This window comes from Parasteatoda tepidariorum, chromosome 7 (genome assembly GCF_043381705.1).
Source record: "Parasteatoda tepidariorum isolate YZ-2023 chromosome 7, CAS_Ptep_4.0, whole genome shotgun sequence".
Taxonomy (NCBI): Eukaryota; Metazoa; Arthropoda; class Arachnida; order Araneae; family Theridiidae; genus Parasteatoda; species Parasteatoda tepidariorum.
The window spans coordinates 23,562,883-23,580,479 of record NC_092210.1 but is presented as its reverse complement, the minus strand read 5'-3'; the positions used below and the strand labels follow the sequence as shown (position 1 = coordinate 23,580,479).

The following is a 17,597-nucleotide window of genomic DNA, read 5'->3' as shown; positions in this document are numbered from 1 at the left end:
AAGAAAAAATTGAAAATTTCATTTCAAATCTTATGTTTATTATAATCAAAGGTTTGTTTAGAAGAAATTTGGGTTCGTTAACGGACTCTTCACAAAAAAAACGGACCCTTCACAAATTTGTTTATCTTCATTATTGTTTTATTAATCGAATAAACCCTTCCAGGGGGGGAGACGGTTTGAAACGAACTAAGTTTAAATTCGAAATGCAGTATTCTGAGAAAATATTTCTATATTTACAAACATCGTATGCACATTCTTATTGATATTATGCGCATCTTATTGATATTTTTTGCAAATAAAATATTANAGATCCAGGAAGAAAAGTGAAACGGATTTTATTCTAAATGGCGCAAATGAGAAATTTTTTTCAAAATGCGAGAAATTCGCGAATTTTGAAATTGGTTTATAGAATGCGCGAATTTCTCGCGGTAATCATTTTTTAATGCGAGAATATAAAAAAATATGCGAGATTCTCGCACTGTAGTGAAAACACTGGTTTAGAAGAAATTTGGGTTCGTTAACGGACTCTTCACAAAATATCTTTTCATAAAAACGGACCCTTCATAAATTTGTTTATCTTCATTATTGTTTTGTTAATCGAATAAACCCTTCCAGGGGGGGGAGACGGTTTGAAACGAACTAAGTTTAAATTCGAAATGCAGTATTCTAAGAAAATATTTCTATATTTACAAACATCGTATTCACATTCTTATTGATATTATGCGCATCTTATTGATATTTTTTGCAAATAAAATATTATAAATTTAAGAATTGTTTAAATTATTTAATGTGTAACACATTAAAAGTGATACATTGTTATTGGAAATTATTAAAAATGGGAGTAATTTTACTTCCATTATTTGTCTGAAATGAATATTCTGTGTTGAGGTAAATACCAAATATTTGTATGTTGTATCTCTAATTTAGTAGCAGCAATTGTTGAGCAGACTCTTGTATCCATTTACAATTTAAAAACCTTTTGAAAAGATTTTTTGCAATAACAGGACCCTATTTTCACAAATTCACAAAAGCAGGACCCTTGTTGAAAGAATGTAACTTAACGCTTATATTATATTCACAAATTATGAGTAGTTTTTCACAAAATGTCTGGACAGACCCCTGATAATACAGATTGCTTACAATTCAAAATTAAATTTATAACTTAGCTCCTTTTCATGCACAGAAAAACAAACAAAGTGAAGTGTTAACCATATGAATTAAGTGGTTAAAAGTTCCTCTTTCGCATAAAGATAGAAACTAGTTTTTACTTAAGTTTTGACATTAAGTTAATATGATGTTTGCTTTTTATGTACGTTTTGTCGAATGAGGTGCAAAAGATCAAGATATTAATAGCTTATGGATGTTAATTCAACTTCTTCAAAGAACTTTTTTACAATTTATGTTGTAATTACAGGGGTCTGTCTAGGTTTTTGTGAAAATTAAAAATTTTATTGAAAAATCAACACAGAAATATGGTAAAAATATGGATTTATCATTTCTTACAGACAAAAATAAATTTAAGAAAAAGTATTTTGTGAGGGTACCGCTAAACAAGTAGTAAATTAGGCCCGGACAGACCTCTGAATTATTAATAAAACAAGGTTTTGGAAACTTTATAGCTGAAATTCTAGGGTGAAAGTTATTCAAAGATTGAAGGATAACTGTTATTTTTTAACGAGTTATCAGCAATTTCTAAACTAATTTAAAGTTAAAAATTAATCATAGTTTTTATGAAGCGCTCTATAATGTGAAATTCGCCTATACACTTAAATGCAGGCTTCTATCTTTGATTCAATTTAAAATAAATGCTTTACTTTTTTGTGTCTTCTTGCTTGAAAAATAATTAAGCAGCATTTAATATTTTATTTTTTCATTTTACAGACAGACATTTCAAGCGTTTGAATAAACGATGCCAAGACATGCAGATACTCAACTTTTTATGCTCTCATTTCAAGATAACCAACCAAATGGTAAAAAAATTTATATCCCTTAAAAGGTTTTTATTTGAAGCATGTCTAAACTTTTATTAAGCTTAACCATGTAATTAACTGCTTTACTATCCTATGATGAGCTATCCTGTCATTTGATATGCATTGATAATTGTTAAACTTTTGTATACATGCATCTAGAACATCTAATCCAGTGGTTCCCAACCTGAGGGCGATCGCCCTAAAGCGGGCAATAGAGCCCCTCAAGGGGGCGACGAGTATTCCAACGATAAAAATTGCTAATAATATTAATCATCATAGTTGGCCAGACAGCCCAATGTGAGCCAATGCCTTCCTCTGAAGATTTCTCCATTACGACAACCGATTTATCTTTGATCTCCAACTTTTTTCATTAATTGCGAGAAAATCAGACTCAACTGCGGCCTTCCCCGGTTTCTTTTTCCAGTGGGTCTAAAAAGCAGTATCTTTTTTATTGTGTCGTGGGCGATCCAATTCATTCTATTTATTTTTATGTATTTAATAATATCAGGTTTTTTATAAATCTTATTCAGTTCAAAGTTAAATCTCCTTTTCCTGTTATTGTTTTCATTTACACCACCAAGTATACCCCGCAAAATCTTTCTCTCAAATATTGCGATACAATTTTCCTCTAATTTTGTCATTGTCCAAGCTTCTGAAGCGTATGTCAAGACTGACCGGACAAGAGTTTTGTAGATTAAGAACTTTGTTATGCTAGAAAGAAACCTAGATTTAATAAATCTTCTCAGCCCTATTCGCCCAAATAGAGTTGGTTTTTTATTTCAGGAGTAATTCTGTTGTCAATGGTAATAATTGAACCTAAGTAAGTAAAATTCAAGACAGGGATCTGGGACTCTGTTTCATGAGAATAACATATATTTTGTTTTCTCTACATTTATGACCAACCCCATTTGCGTTGCAGCCACCTCAAGGGCAAGAAGGGAACGAGCAATAATATCATTAATAACAAAAGCTATTTGAAATAGAAAACATTTGTGAAACTTATGGTTCTAGTGTAGAAAAGAATTATGATAGTTAAAAATTAAAGTTCCAGATTGTTTTAGTCATACGTTTTGATATCGCAGATGGATATTTGACCTTCAAGATCTTTCATATACCTTCTCCTCTCTGGTCTCATTCCTTGCCCTCCGATTTTAAAAGGCATGTAATAGGATAAACAGATTGATAGACAAAACATCTATCGCTAGATAACTCTGTGGTTTAACAGTTATAATATTGCTTTCAGGAAAACTCCAGACCGCCGTTTCATCGAATTGCTTGACTCGTTTACTGATCCTGTTTTAAGTGAGAGTTTGAAACAACGTAAGTTGGAAACTGCTTACCTCAAGGATAAAATCAACATTATCAAGGCTAAGGGAATCATATCTTCATTCATTGCCAAGTTTGATATCTACAAGTCAAACATTGGTCACAAAGAGCTAATGCAATTTCCAACTCTTAAAAAGTGTCCAATAGCAGATATCGAGATTCTGGAAAATAAAATCTTAATTTTTACTGATATGGAATCAAGATTTAAAGATTTGATGAAATTAGAAATTCCGGGTTGGATTTTTTCTCTTTTGAAGTTGTGGGTAAGCTTGGTTCCTCTTTGCAGTTGCAGACTGAGTTTTTAGTATGACTGTGAAGCTAAAGTCATCATTAAAAAATATGGTTACGAGTTAGCTTGGGTAAGGCTTGTGGACACTTGTGGAAGCAAACTGAGCCACTCTTCTCATTCCAATCAACATATATAGTGGAGAGAGGATTTAGTTATGTCGTCCACCTTCTCACAAAGCAAATAAATAGGTTGGACTTTTGCTTCAAAGGAGACCTGCATTAAAACCTGATATTCAAGCTTTAACTGAAATACACCAAGCACAGCGCAGTCATTGAAGTGGTAAAAATGTACTTTCTCACTCTTCCTTTTTTTCTCAAATTTTAGTTGTTAAAGTTTTAACTTTTTCTTGATTACGTTCAAATATGAATTTTAAAACATGTACTTTTGTTTTGATTATTCCGTTTTAAAATAAAAAGATTAGTAAAAATGCCTCCTTATTTGCATTACAATCAAATATAACTAAGCATATTTTTAGTGTTTGGTTGCTCAAAAAGAGAAAGGGGCGATGGTCCACAAAAGGTTGAGAACCACTAATCTTTCTCTACAGCAACCAAAAAGTCATGGATTAATTAACCTCTGCAGTGATTTTTTTTTTACCTAAGTTATTCATATTTATAGTTGTTTTTCCTTCACAATTAGGTACCTACAGACTCGTCCATGGAACAGTGAGTAAGCAGAGCTATAATTATTGATGATGTAAAGAACTTTTGTAAATAGTATTAAAATAAATATTTTTATTCTATAACAAATTGCTATGAATACAAATTAGCACCTATACATACATAACATATCAAATACTGATTCTCATCTACAAACATCAAAATGAAGATACTCCAGACAGTCTCCTTAATTCTTCATACGTAACCCAAAATGTAATTGACCAGGGTGCCTGAAATACATGTGTTTATAATGCATACGAAGAAACAGTTATTTTGGCATGAATTTAGATTTTTTTAGTATGCTATGATAGAAAGTTATTTTTCAAATAACATGCTTATATTGGGTAAATTTGACTTTCTTCCACTAAATCGCAGGAACAAACTCCTGATGTAAAAACCTACACTGAGCCATGAGGTGGCAAAATAAATGCCGAAAAGTTTCTGCCATTATTACTTAGGCATGTATCTACTGTTTTTAGACCCCTCTTAATTGCAAGCATCCTTAGGTGCTTGCTAATAAATGGCTATGGTTAGAAAAAGCAAGCAATAAAAATTCTTAGAACAACAGAGCTGTTGGTTTTTGAATTTGAAGTTTATACTAACCTGATACGGATAATTCAACGTCGTTACTGTCTTTGTTGTTGTGGAATAAATGTGACTGCAAAAATATTCATTTTTATAGTGGACTCTGCTTAACACTGCACTCCTAATTAAAAGATCTTTGCTCCTACAGGGTGTTCAAAAATACTCACCCTTATTGTATATTTTTAAAAACACTTCTCAAAGATGAATTAGTCACTAGAGGTTGAAAATGCATATTTGAGCCAGAAGAAACATATTATTGCAAGTAACACTTGAATACTATTAAGGCAAACTGAGCAGGTATTGAGTTCAAGAACAAAAAGATCCAATCATAAGTTATTCAGTGTTCATATATTTTAAAACTTACCATCCTAGTCCAAATGGGTACAAATCCTTTATACAAGGCCATAAATCCTTCTTCCTGTACAGTTTTTACTAAACAATCAATGGAAGACTTGTAAAATAGTCCTCTGTTAAAAAAAATAATAATAAAATTAGTTCACTAGACTCTTGTGCTATTTTAAATATAGTTTAAAATCCTGGAACACCTACTTTCCATTTGAGTCTAAAGGCTGATTCATTACTCTAGTTTTAATGACATCAGCAGGTGTACCAAGAGTAGCAGCAATCAATCCTGAGCAACCACTACAAAATTAAATATAATAAGCATTATTTCTAGTTTTTTTATTACATTTCAAAGTTGCTTTCATTTTATTAAATAGAAAAGAAAGCATGTTCTCTAATATTAGCACAAAAATTAACTACTAAAAAAAATTATAAAATTCTGTTTCCTACCAAAATTATTTACCTTGCAAGCATATGAGTCAGCCAATTATCCTTAAGGTTGTTTCTTAACATAAAATGTTTGCTACACTCATATGTGGCAAGATCTATAAAAAAAATCATTTGGTAGTATAAAAGAAAAAGGATCAATAAAAAATACATCATGCATAACAAACTATTAAGAGAAATTAAAACTATAAGGCAGTTCAGCATCCTCTTATGCAATTCCCTTTTAATTTTAGACACCTGCCTCACTAACTTTTGAATGTGTGTTTATTGGTATCATGGTGCGAACATTCATAAATCATATAATTTTTTCCTAATACTTTTTGTCCTTCGTGGCACATGTAACAGGGGAATTATTAAATCAATGTATTTGCCCTTTTTTTATTTATATATATATATATATAACTGTTGTTGAACAGTTGACCCAATTTTGAGTTTACAACTATATTCAACTGCATAGCCTTGTAATTTTGAACCCAATCCAAAAGATAAAGGAATTCCAGGATGAAGTGAGGGACATTTTGACTAAACTAACCTGCATTTGTGTTACAGGGAGAGGAAAACCTCGCACTGTTAGCCTAACGGCAAGATAACTCTACCTGTGATCCGTCTACTAGTACAAGCCGGGTGTTGGATTTGAACCTGGTTCATTTCATTAGGAGGCAAACTCCGTATCCCTTGAGCCACCGCACCCACCTTTTTTTTCTTATTTGACTACAGTCAAAATGAATTAATATTTAATATATTACGACATGGAAATTGTGCATTTCAACATTCACTTTTCAAAGAGCTGGATGCCATCGTAAATTCCAGTTAGTTTAAGTTAATGCAAATGATTTCCTCATTGTTTTTAAAGCTTCAATCGCACATTGAGTATAAACATATACTAGGATCTAGAATTAAAACACAGTCCTATTTTAAGCATAAAGTGGTAGATAACAGAAAAAAACATCCACTTGGTGAAAACAAATACGTACTTCTACTATTTTCATACATTTGTTTTTCACAAACAGACCACTGTTTACTTTACTTTTCTTTATTCACCACTATTTACTTTACATTATGTGAATTAATCCATTGCTACGATAATTTTTACATGAAATTCACGAATTGTTCAATTACATGAATCCAGAACATGTAAATTTAGTTGAATTAACCCTGAATCAACAAAACTTTTCCATCCTCAAAACAAAAGATAAAATAGGATTGTGTCCATAATAATCCACACTTATTTTTATTAAAATACTACTGACACTGATATTTTAATGCTATAAATGATTTTCAAGCATTTGTTGTAATAAATCAATATTTGAACCTAAAAACAATTTAATTGAGACAAAAAATTTTATTTAAAGTTAATATAAAGTTACATTATCAATTAACTGTTTCTAAATTGTCCAACGCAAAGTCAATTGGGATCCATCAATTTTCTATTCATGCTTTATTAAAACATTTTTTCTTAATAGTTAAGCATCCTAATATAGATCTAGTCCTAATATAATCTTGATCTAGTGCAGTGGTTCCCAAATTTTGACTCATTTTCCCTTTTTCACAATCGCTATAAAATAGTTCCTGATAAACTTCTTACTAAATATAACTCCTTATTAGAAATTCAAGAAAGTATAAAAAGGACTCCACCCCACCCTGTTTTGGTACAATAATCTAGTGCTGCGATTCCTTATTTTTATTATTTATTTTTTTGGCTATTTAACCCTAAATGATCAAGCTTCTTTTGGCAGAATCCTGGCTTAATAAATAAAATAGATAAATAAAAAAAAACGTGAGCATATTAATCAATAAATGACTTGATTTTGAAAATAGTTAATAAATAAAATAAATTTTTTTTATCGTTTTATCATTAATTACCTTTAATGTCTGACAATTAATTTTGCAGTCCTGAAGCTGTGCTTAATTTTGTAATTAATTTATTTTTGGTGTATATAACACAAAACGAAAATAAAATCCAAATTTATGGTTTTCTTTGAAAAACTAAAAAGTACTATAAACGATGAAAAATTTTAATATGGAAACATATTATCATTTTGGCTTGAAAAATACTACAGGAAATGCTAATTATTTTTTTATAAGTGCATGTCCTATCTATAATTTATTTAATATATAGTTATCAGAAAATTATTTTTTAAAAACATGTAGCCATTTCTTTTTTATTGGCATCTTACTTTCATAACGGCTACCGAAATATTAAATGAATAATGGATTATTGATTGAATATGTTTTAAAAATCATCATATGTTTAATAATCATAAAAATAAAAGAAAAAAAACCTTACTCTCAAAACTCTTATGAAACCCTAGGGTTCCGTGGGACACCATTTGGGAACCGCTAATTTAGTGCATGAATACAAAATGAGTCTACAAAATAAAATGTTAATCAGCATTGAAATAAATAACTAAGAGACCCCAAATTATATCTGAGTTTAAACCTAATTTTTATTAACCAGGCCTTGATAGTAGCAAAGATACTGTTTCTGTACCAGAAGGGAAACTCACTTTCTGAATAAACCATACACATAATGTTTCAATTTATATATAATGTACAATTTTTTTCTTCTTAAATTTAAAAACAAATATTTTAACTATTTTTTTTTAATTTACTAACAAATAGAGATTGGAAGTCAAGGCATACCACCCATGTTGACCAGAGCAGCTCTTTGAACGTTAGGGACCCAGCCCTTCCACAGACCTTTAATTCCACTTTCTGTCACTATCTTCTGGAATGCATGCCACGTGCTTCTTACCCTGCAAATATAATTACACAGATATGAAAAACGTATTTTCTTAAAATCTCGTAAATACAATAGACTTATCAGCAAGGTTGGATAAAAATTCACATTTTAATGAAAACGGCAAACTCATTTTTATGACGATATTATGCCAATACAATTCTCCAGCAGCTTTTTCAGAAAGTTAATATTTTTAAAAAAAACTCATGAAAATATATTAACGTGCCTTAAAATGATACATTTGTATTAAACACTTGCTTCTTGTTAAATTTTCCACAAAAAAAAAAACATTTTTATCTGTTAATTTTAAATTTATATTAAAAGAATTTTTCAGCATCACTCAAATCAGTTTTTGACAGTTTCAATAAAAGTACAGTTCTCAAAATTTTTTAGAGCATTGCACAGTATTAAATTAGTTATCCAAAATAACTAAATGCATAATCTTATTGCTTTAAATGTTGCATACAAATGCACACAGAAGTTTATCAAAATTTATCGAGTACTATTTCTCCTATTCTTAAAATGTGAAACTTATAATTCCCACACCTCTTAAAAAGGTATGAGGCAAAATAAAATACTATATTATCAAAAGTTTGCTTTTGCTCACAAAAAATAGAAAACCAATTAAAAGTAAAAAATGTTTTCTAAAATCCAATTGGAAGCAATGGGCTTTTAACAACTTCTATAAAGCAGGTTAAGAATATAGAAATAATTAGATAAAATTTTAAATCAGTTTTTTCCTAAAAGCACTTATTTGTAGTTAGCTTTTTAATGTAATATTTTACTCTATTAGTTCAATTTAAAATAAATGCAATATTTACCACAACCATAGACAAGACTCAAAACCTCTTTTTTAAATTAAATTTTGAAGAAAATTATTATATAAATTGATCATAAAAGTTAATAACAAGCTGCAAGGAATACCAAAAAACTTTTCTGCATCAACTTAATAAAAAAAATAGTTAGGCATTCATTGAAACATAATTATTCTATGTTCTGAAACAATAAATGAAGCATTGAAATTATGACATTAATATTGGTCCAAAAAAAATATTTCAATGCACGAAAACTTGTTAAAAGTAATAACAATATTTAAAAATATGACAATATTAAAAAAAATAATAAATATTCAACCTTGGAGGATAACCTTCTAATCTTCTTCTTCCTTCCATTTGCATCTGAACTTTAACCAGATCCGTAGGACTAGCCAAAAACTGACCTAAAGCGCCAGATGCACTTCCACAGAGAACAGATTTCCTACAAAGAAATTTAATTTTAGTCTATTTTATGTTAAAAAGTATGCAAAACTAATACAAATTAATTTCATAGTAGTTAAGGTGATATAATTCTCTCTTGCTCCTTACGACACTTGGACAAGCCTTTGCCAATTAAGTCAGTAAATTGCATCTTTCATTTTACCGCAGAGTGCCACTAAAGTAAAACTACAATATGCTCAAAACCTCCCAGATAGATGGCAGCAGCAGACATTTGTGAGGCCACTTCCACAATTTTTACATAGATCTGAAGGGGTAGGAAATTTTCCACAGATCCCTGCACCCAAGGTACTACTCTGTGACCGACCACAGGACCTTTCGATTCCACAGATTTTATTAGTATGTATATCATATGTACTTGGTGGGTCTTAGTATAGTTGAGGGTCCATGAGGTCTGGAGTCCATTTCTCTAACCACTGAGCTACCGTGGCTTTTCATAATTCTCTACAACGTTCAACTAGTACTATCATTTAAGTCTATGCACAAGATGTGATTGAAGTTTTCATAAAAATATAGATCATAATAATTCAGATAATAGGGTTTTGATTTTTTTCCCCATTTACCATTAATTTTAGCAACCAATTTTATTTCTTTTAATCAAACAAAAAAAGGGAATCTTATAGAAATAGTTAAATATCAATTAATTATATTAACTAAATTTGTTATCTACAATTTTCAGAGAATGGCCAAACTGCCAATCAAAATATATAATGTTTAGATTACTTTCTATACGAAACATAATTGTGCATCGCTAAAGTAGCCTTCAAACATTTTAGCAGACTCAAGCTATAAATCAAGAATGAGATTGCGGAAAAAGATGTGAAATAAAACAAAATGTGTCTAAAACAGAATTTAGAAAACTATTTTGTGATAAGCAAATTCAATGATTTATGATATTGTTTAATGATTTAAATATTGAGTGAAGGGGGGGGGGATATTGAATTTCAGAAAGTTACGTTTTTTAACAAAAGGATGTACTAACAGAAGAAAATGTAGCATTTGAAAAATATTCAAATTATCTTGAAATAATAGAGTATCAGTAATAAAGTTTATTGATTGAATGTAGGGTTTAGTGGCACAAGGTCCAAATGAGGACATGCTGCGCCACAGTAATAAAGTTTAAATTGCTATTTGAAATTAAAACTCTGATTATATATTAATGGGAAAGACAAACAGAAAAACTGACCGTAGAAGCTTTCATTTAATTGAACTAATATAAAATAACAAGATTTAATTATTAAAGAACCCCTCAATAGAATATGGTAAAAAATCCATATTGCTAGGACATGATCTCCATCTCTGGATTGTAAAGTAAATTTTTTGATAGGATTTTGGAAAGTGCATGATAGCAAAATTTGGGCAGGGAGCTATTTTTTACACATAATAAAAATTTTGAAAAATCAGAAATACATCTAAAATCGGAAAATAATGGGGGGGGGGGAACCTGANGGGGGGGGGGGGGAAACTTGAGAAAAGAGAAACAAAATCACAAATTCTTTTGTGTGTGACATATTTAGAGCTACTCTATATTGATTACTAATGACACCAATTTTTAATAACAATTGTCAATTATGATAACAAACATGACTCTTTTAAGAAAATGTTTCAAAAATATCAACATACTTTTTATGAATTTTTAAATGGTGAATAAAAATGATAATTACTCTGCAGTATAAATAAATAAAAGAATGCAATAGAATATTGTAATCATTAAAATTTAACCTCTGGTAAGTTAACTTACCAGAGAGCTGGAGCACCATTTGAATTTGGTTTTAACAGCTTTTCTCTAAACATCTCGTAGAAGGTCATCCTACAGCCACTGTATACTAAAATACATAAACTTCTGTTATAGTCATGGGGTTTGTTTTTCCTTGTATTACATATATTGTATAAAAATTATTAATATTTTTGAAGAGCATAATATTTTATTTAATTATCACTATGGCAATTAAAGATAATTATTAAAATATTGGCAAAAAATTTTTAAAATAAGCTAATGGTGTATAAAAGAAAAATACCTAAATGTCGATAAATAGCAGGCGTCACACCTTGCCAGAGTTTCAGCAAACCTTCTTCTTGCACTAAAATTAAAAACACATTTAAAAAAATATAATGTGTGGCAAATAGTTGGCATAGATTGAAAAAATTTCTAATGGCTTTTCACAGTAGAAAAAGATATCAATTTATCACCCAACTGCAGCGACATAATAACCCATGAAAACCTAGGCATTTTGCAAACAGTAAAAAGATTAATGCCCTTTCTCAAATGTGAAAAAAAGCACAAAATCTCAAAAAAATATCTTAAAAGAGTGAAAAAGTAAAAAAATTCAGAAAACATACTGTTGTAATTCGCTGGGAAGGATAGCTACGAAGTCTTTTTTCTTTTTATACCGCCAGATGGCGTTCTTTTTAAATTTGTATGTGTTTGTTTGCTTTTTGTTAATAAACTTTTATTTTCTGTCTGAATCTCGATCCACGGACTACAGTTGGCAGCACGGCTGTGGTTTTGAAAATTATGACGCAGTAAAAAGTTTCACTTAGTTTCGCCGTGATTTACATCGTTTGGATTCCAAAATCAAAATGAACAGGGATCTGCCGAGTATCCCACTGCTGAACAGTGAGAACTTTTATCAGTGGAGTATTAAAGTCAAGGCTTTGCTGACACTTAAGAAAATTGCTAATGTGCTAACTGAAGAAGCCCCCGTTGATCCAAAGTTGCGGGAACAATGGACATTAAACAATGATGACGCAGTTGCATACATACAACTATCGCTTTCTGATGACCAAAGTCTTCAGTTCGCAAACGAAACTAACGCTAAAATTCTATGGGAAAAAATTCAAAGCACATTTACTGGTAAAACAGAAGATCAAGAAATCGATGCAAGTAACAAAATAAAAAATCTTGAAATGAAAGAAAATGAAAATGTGTCAGACTATATTGCAAGATCACGAGGACTTAAACGTAATGTTCATCACTTGGACTGCAAATTTCTGAAAGAGAACTTGTTTATTATACTGTTAGAGGATTAAGAGGAAAATTTTCAAAAATAAGGGAAATTCTGAAAACCTAACACGAAAAACAAATGGAGGAAATTTTAGAAATACTGCGGGAAGAAGAAAACATCTTATCAAAATTAAGAAATGATATTCCTAGACGAACAGAAGCATTCGGAGTAAAATATAAATATGAAAATAGAAGCAAGAAAAAAATTTTCATCTGCCATAAAACGAATCACCTAGCTAAAGACTGCTATTTCCGAAACAAGTAGGAGGAAAATCTTTTTCAGGTTGTGTAATTATGATTGGTAATTCTCTTGTTACATGGAAAAGTAGAAAACAAAGATGTGTAGGACTATCAACATGTGAAGCTGAATTATTTGCTGCAGCTGACACAGCTCGAGAACTTACTTGGATAATAAATATGTTAAATGAACTGAACTGTAAAAAATTTATTGATGCTCCTGTTACTATATTTTCTGACAGCCAAGCAGTTATTGACTGGTTGAACAATGGTAAATCTTCTAACAAAACCAGGCATATAAATCTTAAATTTCATTATGTGCGAGATATGATTGAAGATAAAATGTTAAAAACTGCTTATAACAATACTAATGATAATATTTCTGATTTTTTAACTAAAGCTGTAACTTTTGAGAAATTAATTTTTTCTTTGGAAAAAATGAGTTTAATTTGAAATTTATATTAAGAGAATTAATATTTTTTGATGTATATTGTTATTTGTTTCAAAAAGTAAAATCCTTCTCGCAGGGGGAGATTGTTGTCATTCCCTGGGAAGGATAGCTACGGAGTCTTTTTTCTTTTTATACCGCCAGATGGCGTTCTTTTTAAATTTGTACGTGTTTGTTTGCTTTTTGTTAATAAACTTATACTTTTTGTCTGAATCTCGATCCATGGACTACACATACAAATGTCATTAATGAGCCTTACTCAGAAGGGGGGAAAAAAACTTAGCAAAGTGCAACTTACCAATACCAAAAGCAGTATGAAACATCCCTCTCGATTTTAAACCAGCACTACAAGCATTACATTTATTTAATGCTGTTTCTCCTTGTATTTGTAATCTTGTTTTGGTAATATCCAGGGGATATGTTGCTGGAAAAAAAAGTTTTCAAAAACCAATTAAAACTTAAACTATATTTAAATATATAAAACTTCATTTTAAGATGATCTTTTATCAATATAACTTATTTACTTTGAAAATATAGCATTGTTTAATTGTTCTTCAATACTAAGTCTTTAAAATAGTGTTATTAAACAGGAATGATCCATGCATAGCCTAATTTACTAATAGACATTGAAATTAGAGCATTGGAGTAAAAAAAAAATTAGAAAAATCTTATTTCCTTAAAATTTAACTTAAGTAAAATATGCAAACTTAGTATTAAGGTGTCCCTTTACTGAATTTAATCCTAATATGTCTTTTCCAGGAACTGATTTGTTACTATCCATTTTTTTTCTAGAAAAAATAAAGCAGGTCTATACAAAATAGCAAAAACTTATTGGGACGGCCTTGGCCTGTCATAGGCTGTAGTGCCCAAAAAGAATACAGAAAATTAGCCCCTAGGCAACATTACCAGTATGCACTGCGTTAATTATATACCAAACTACCGTATCCCAGGCATTAATACTTCACTTTAAAAAACACCAGTGTAGGATATACTAGAAAAAAGTATCTCAGATCAGTAGCGCTTAACCCTAAAAATCATCAGTGTTGGTTAAATTACAAATGTATTAATAAAACAAAAATTTTACAAATATATTTCAAATCATTTCCACCAGTCAAAAAATATGATAATGCTCGACACAAAATTATATAACAAAATAAGAAAATCCACATAATATAAATATTTAAAAAAAAACACCTAAAAACTATAATTCCATTCATAAATTGTCAAATGACAACCAAATTTATCAAATATTCCACTGCAAATTAATCCAATATTCAACAATATTTTCACCTCTTCATTTTCACCACACATCAATAACTTATAAAGGCATGCATGATTCGAATGGCCAAGTTCACCATAATGACTACCAAAAAAAAAATATTTTTCTTTTAAAAAAACTGAACTTGCAACTTCGCCTGCATACTCATAAGTTACTCAAATCAATACAAAAATACCTATCTTCACACCAAGTTTAAGAAATAAATGCATTTACAAAATGCAGAGAGTTCTCCCAAGGAATAAAAAAGGGTAAGGTGCTGCCCTTCAAAAAAGAGCACTCATTTAACACAGTAAAAATTTATCAAAATGTGTAATAATGTGAAATTAAATTAATTTTGAAATGAATTTAATTTTAAAAGAATAGTATAGACACTTATACAAAAAAATTTTTTATTTACTATCAGAAGAGATATTTTCTACACTGACTGTTCAACCATAAAGCCTACTTTAAAATGTTTAAATATGATAAAAAAAATTTATGTTTTTAGAAATAAAAAATATTATGAGTTTGCATTTGCAGATACTTTTAAAGTGCGAGCACAACTAATTTTTTTATTATTATTTGATTTTACTCAGTTTATTCTCATTATTTTCGAAACATAACATTTTTCAATTGTAAAGTCTATACAAACTATTATTAACCAGTAATGATCAAGGTACAGCCTAATTTGTTATTTATATAATTATATTATCTCTAATTTAAGTAAGTTATCTAAAAAAATGAATAAATAAAAAAAAAATTCTATAATACACTAGCTAAGGGGCCGTTCAAAAAGTACGTACATCCCGAAGGGGGGGAGGGGATTTGCTATTATGTACGGTTTTGTACGATGGGGAGGGGGGGAGGTATTATACAAAGTACGTACTTTATAAACATACACCAAATTTAAATTTGACTTTATCCTACACACTCCTTAAGTAAATATTTAATTTTATTTAAAACATAATTATTTTAATTTTTATGAAAAAGGGGGGTAGACTAATAAAATGTACGTACTCTAAAGGGGGGGGAGTAAGACCTTATGTACGGTAATGTACGAAGGGGGGGGGAGGGGTTTGAAATTTCTCCATTTTTGTGTACGTACTTTTTGAACGGCCCCTAACTGAGTAACTTAAATATGTAAAATGAATCCTAAGATGGCCTTTTATTAATGATTACTACTAACATTATTTTTTAAATATAAAATTTTTTTTCTTTGTTCTCTAGTATTAATTCTCTACAAAACATTATAATACATTGCCTAATTTATTAGGAACATATTTCCAAACTAGGGTATAAAAAAAAAACTATTTTTAATTACATTTCTTTTCTAACTTGAATATCTGAATAGATGTCAAGTATTGAATGTGTATTAAATTTTTGAAATCTTTATTACATTATTTTAAGAAATTTATACACATTTAAATTTATATATTATAAATCTTTATTAGATTATTTAAAAGCATGAAATTAATAATTGATACACTTATAGCAAAATGGACAAATTCAATTCCTGCTTTTTATGCTCTTTTATTTCATGTAATAATTTAGTTAAAGATTATATAAATTGCATGCAAAGTTATTAACATAAGACCAGAAGTTATCATACTAAATTCATAGTATTAATGACTTTTAAACTCTATAATGTGATTATTTTTAATTCAAAACTGTCCATTTTTTTAATGCATGCATTCTAAAAGTAAATTCAAAATGTATGAAAAGCACATTTATAGTAACACTTTCATCTGCATAGTCTTATAAGAATAAAAGTATGCATATTTTTCAATATTTATTTGGCAATAATAGTAGCTATATGCATGTGATAAGGCTTGAACAATTTAAATTTTTTATTGGATACTTAAAAAAAATTTTATCTCTTCTTCACAATTTTTTTTTTAAATCATAGCTTGATCTTTCGTTTGCCCTTATCAAATAATAGCATAAGAAAATTTTGTAATGCAAGACAAAATTATCGACAAGACGGTGTTTAACTCACACTGAATAAACGTGACTACTTTATCATGCATAGTAACTATGCATTCTAATCTGCTTAACTATTTGGTTATCAAAGTTGTCCTTGATATAATGCTTAAGTGTCATAACATAATAGCAAGGTGAAATTTATTTCTGTTTGCAATGTAAAGAAAAATTTACAAATATTTCTAAAAAAAATGTGTTTGCGAATGCAATATTTTAATGCTTTTATATTTTCTATTCCTAATTTTCTTCGATACAAATTCTTTCCTAAGAAATTAAATTAAGAGATGATTTATTCAACTATATTACAAATAAAGCAAATAAGGAAAAATAGTTTTCCCTTTGCTTATAACCTATTAAAAATTGATAATTACCTATTTCGGCAACACTTGCAGCGCATGATGATAAAATGTATTTAAAGAAAAAACTTTCTGTCCTGTGTACATTTTTACTTTTTGACTCTGAATTCATTATCTACTGTCAAATTACAGGCTTGAACGAACGCGAAAGATGTTGGAAACGTCTATATATCATGAGCGCACAAAGTTCAAGGAATTCCAAGTCTAAGTGACTCGTTTGTTTACAAACTTTACCTAACGACACAGTTACAGTTGNCCTAATTAAGAGATTGTCCAAAATATTAAACAAAATAGTAATAATTTTATTAGGTAATTAGTTCTGTTTTCCACAGATGCAATCTAGAGTGAGTTGTTATTATGAAATAAGTTCATTTATGATTTTTAATCCAGATTTTATAGGATCATTTATGATAATTGTTGTATTTATAAATTTACTCATCACAATTTTTTCCCCCTCATTTCTCTTCCAATCATTATTAATATATTAGGTTTAATAAGGAAAAAGAAATAATGAAAAGCATTATTATTTGTAAAAGTATGTTGTATTATATACAGTGCGTAAAATAAAAAAAGTAAAAAACCTGAATAACTCTTGATTTAATGATCGGATTTTAACTTACTAGATCTCAATCTAAATGGTTTAAGGACCAAACTTAAAATATGCTAATTAGATGGTGCAGAA

The 17,597-nt window shown here is 29.4% G+C and overlaps 2 protein-coding genes across 3 annotated transcripts in view; one reads left to right on the top strand and one right to left on the bottom strand.

The window, feature by feature from the left end:
• Window positions 1-4,334, top strand: part of LOC107447834 (transducin beta-like protein 3) — a 32,745-nt gene extending 28,411 nt beyond the window's left edge. For both annotated transcript variants that reach the window (XM_071183184.1, XM_016062866.3), the window contains exons 21-22: window positions 1,882-1,970; window positions 4,225-4,334. In XM_071183184.1, coding sequence (XP_071039285.1) covers window positions 1,882-1,970; window positions 4,225-4,254 — 119 coding nt within the window. In that variant the 3' untranslated portion in view covers window positions 4,255-4,334. The remainder of the gene's footprint in view (window positions 1-1,881; window positions 1,971-4,224) is intronic.
• On the bottom strand, window positions 4,300-17,159 carry LOC107447828 (Uncoupling protein 4A). Its single transcript, XM_043041233.2, has 10 exons — window positions 16,931-17,159; window positions 13,620-13,745; window positions 11,651-11,713; window positions 11,374-11,458; window positions 9,493-9,615; window positions 8,262-8,374; window positions 5,635-5,716; window positions 5,379-5,471; window positions 5,194-5,296; window positions 4,300-4,474 (listed from the first exon to the last, which is right to left on the bottom strand). The coding sequence occupies exons 1-10, from the start codon at window positions 17,025-17,027 to the stop codon at window positions 4,403-4,405; spliced, it is 957 nt and encodes a 318-aa protein (XP_042897167.1). The 5' UTR covers window positions 17,028-17,159; the 3' UTR covers window positions 4,300-4,402.
• Window positions 17,160-17,597: the final 438 nt, after the last annotated feature.

Coding starts and splice junctions, on each gene's coding strand:
- LOC107447828 (XM_043041233.2), bottom strand. CDS start 17,027: ATGAATTCAGAGTCAAAAAGTAAAAATGTACACAGGACAGAAAGTTTT. Junction 11,714..13,619: donor TCATACTGCTTTTGGTATTG/GTAAGTTGCACT, acceptor TTTTAATTTTAG/TGCAAGAAGAAGGTTTGCTG. Junction 11,459..11,650: donor TGCTATTTATCGACATTTAG/GTATTTTTCTTT, acceptor TATGTATTTTAG/TATACAGTGGCTGTAGGATG.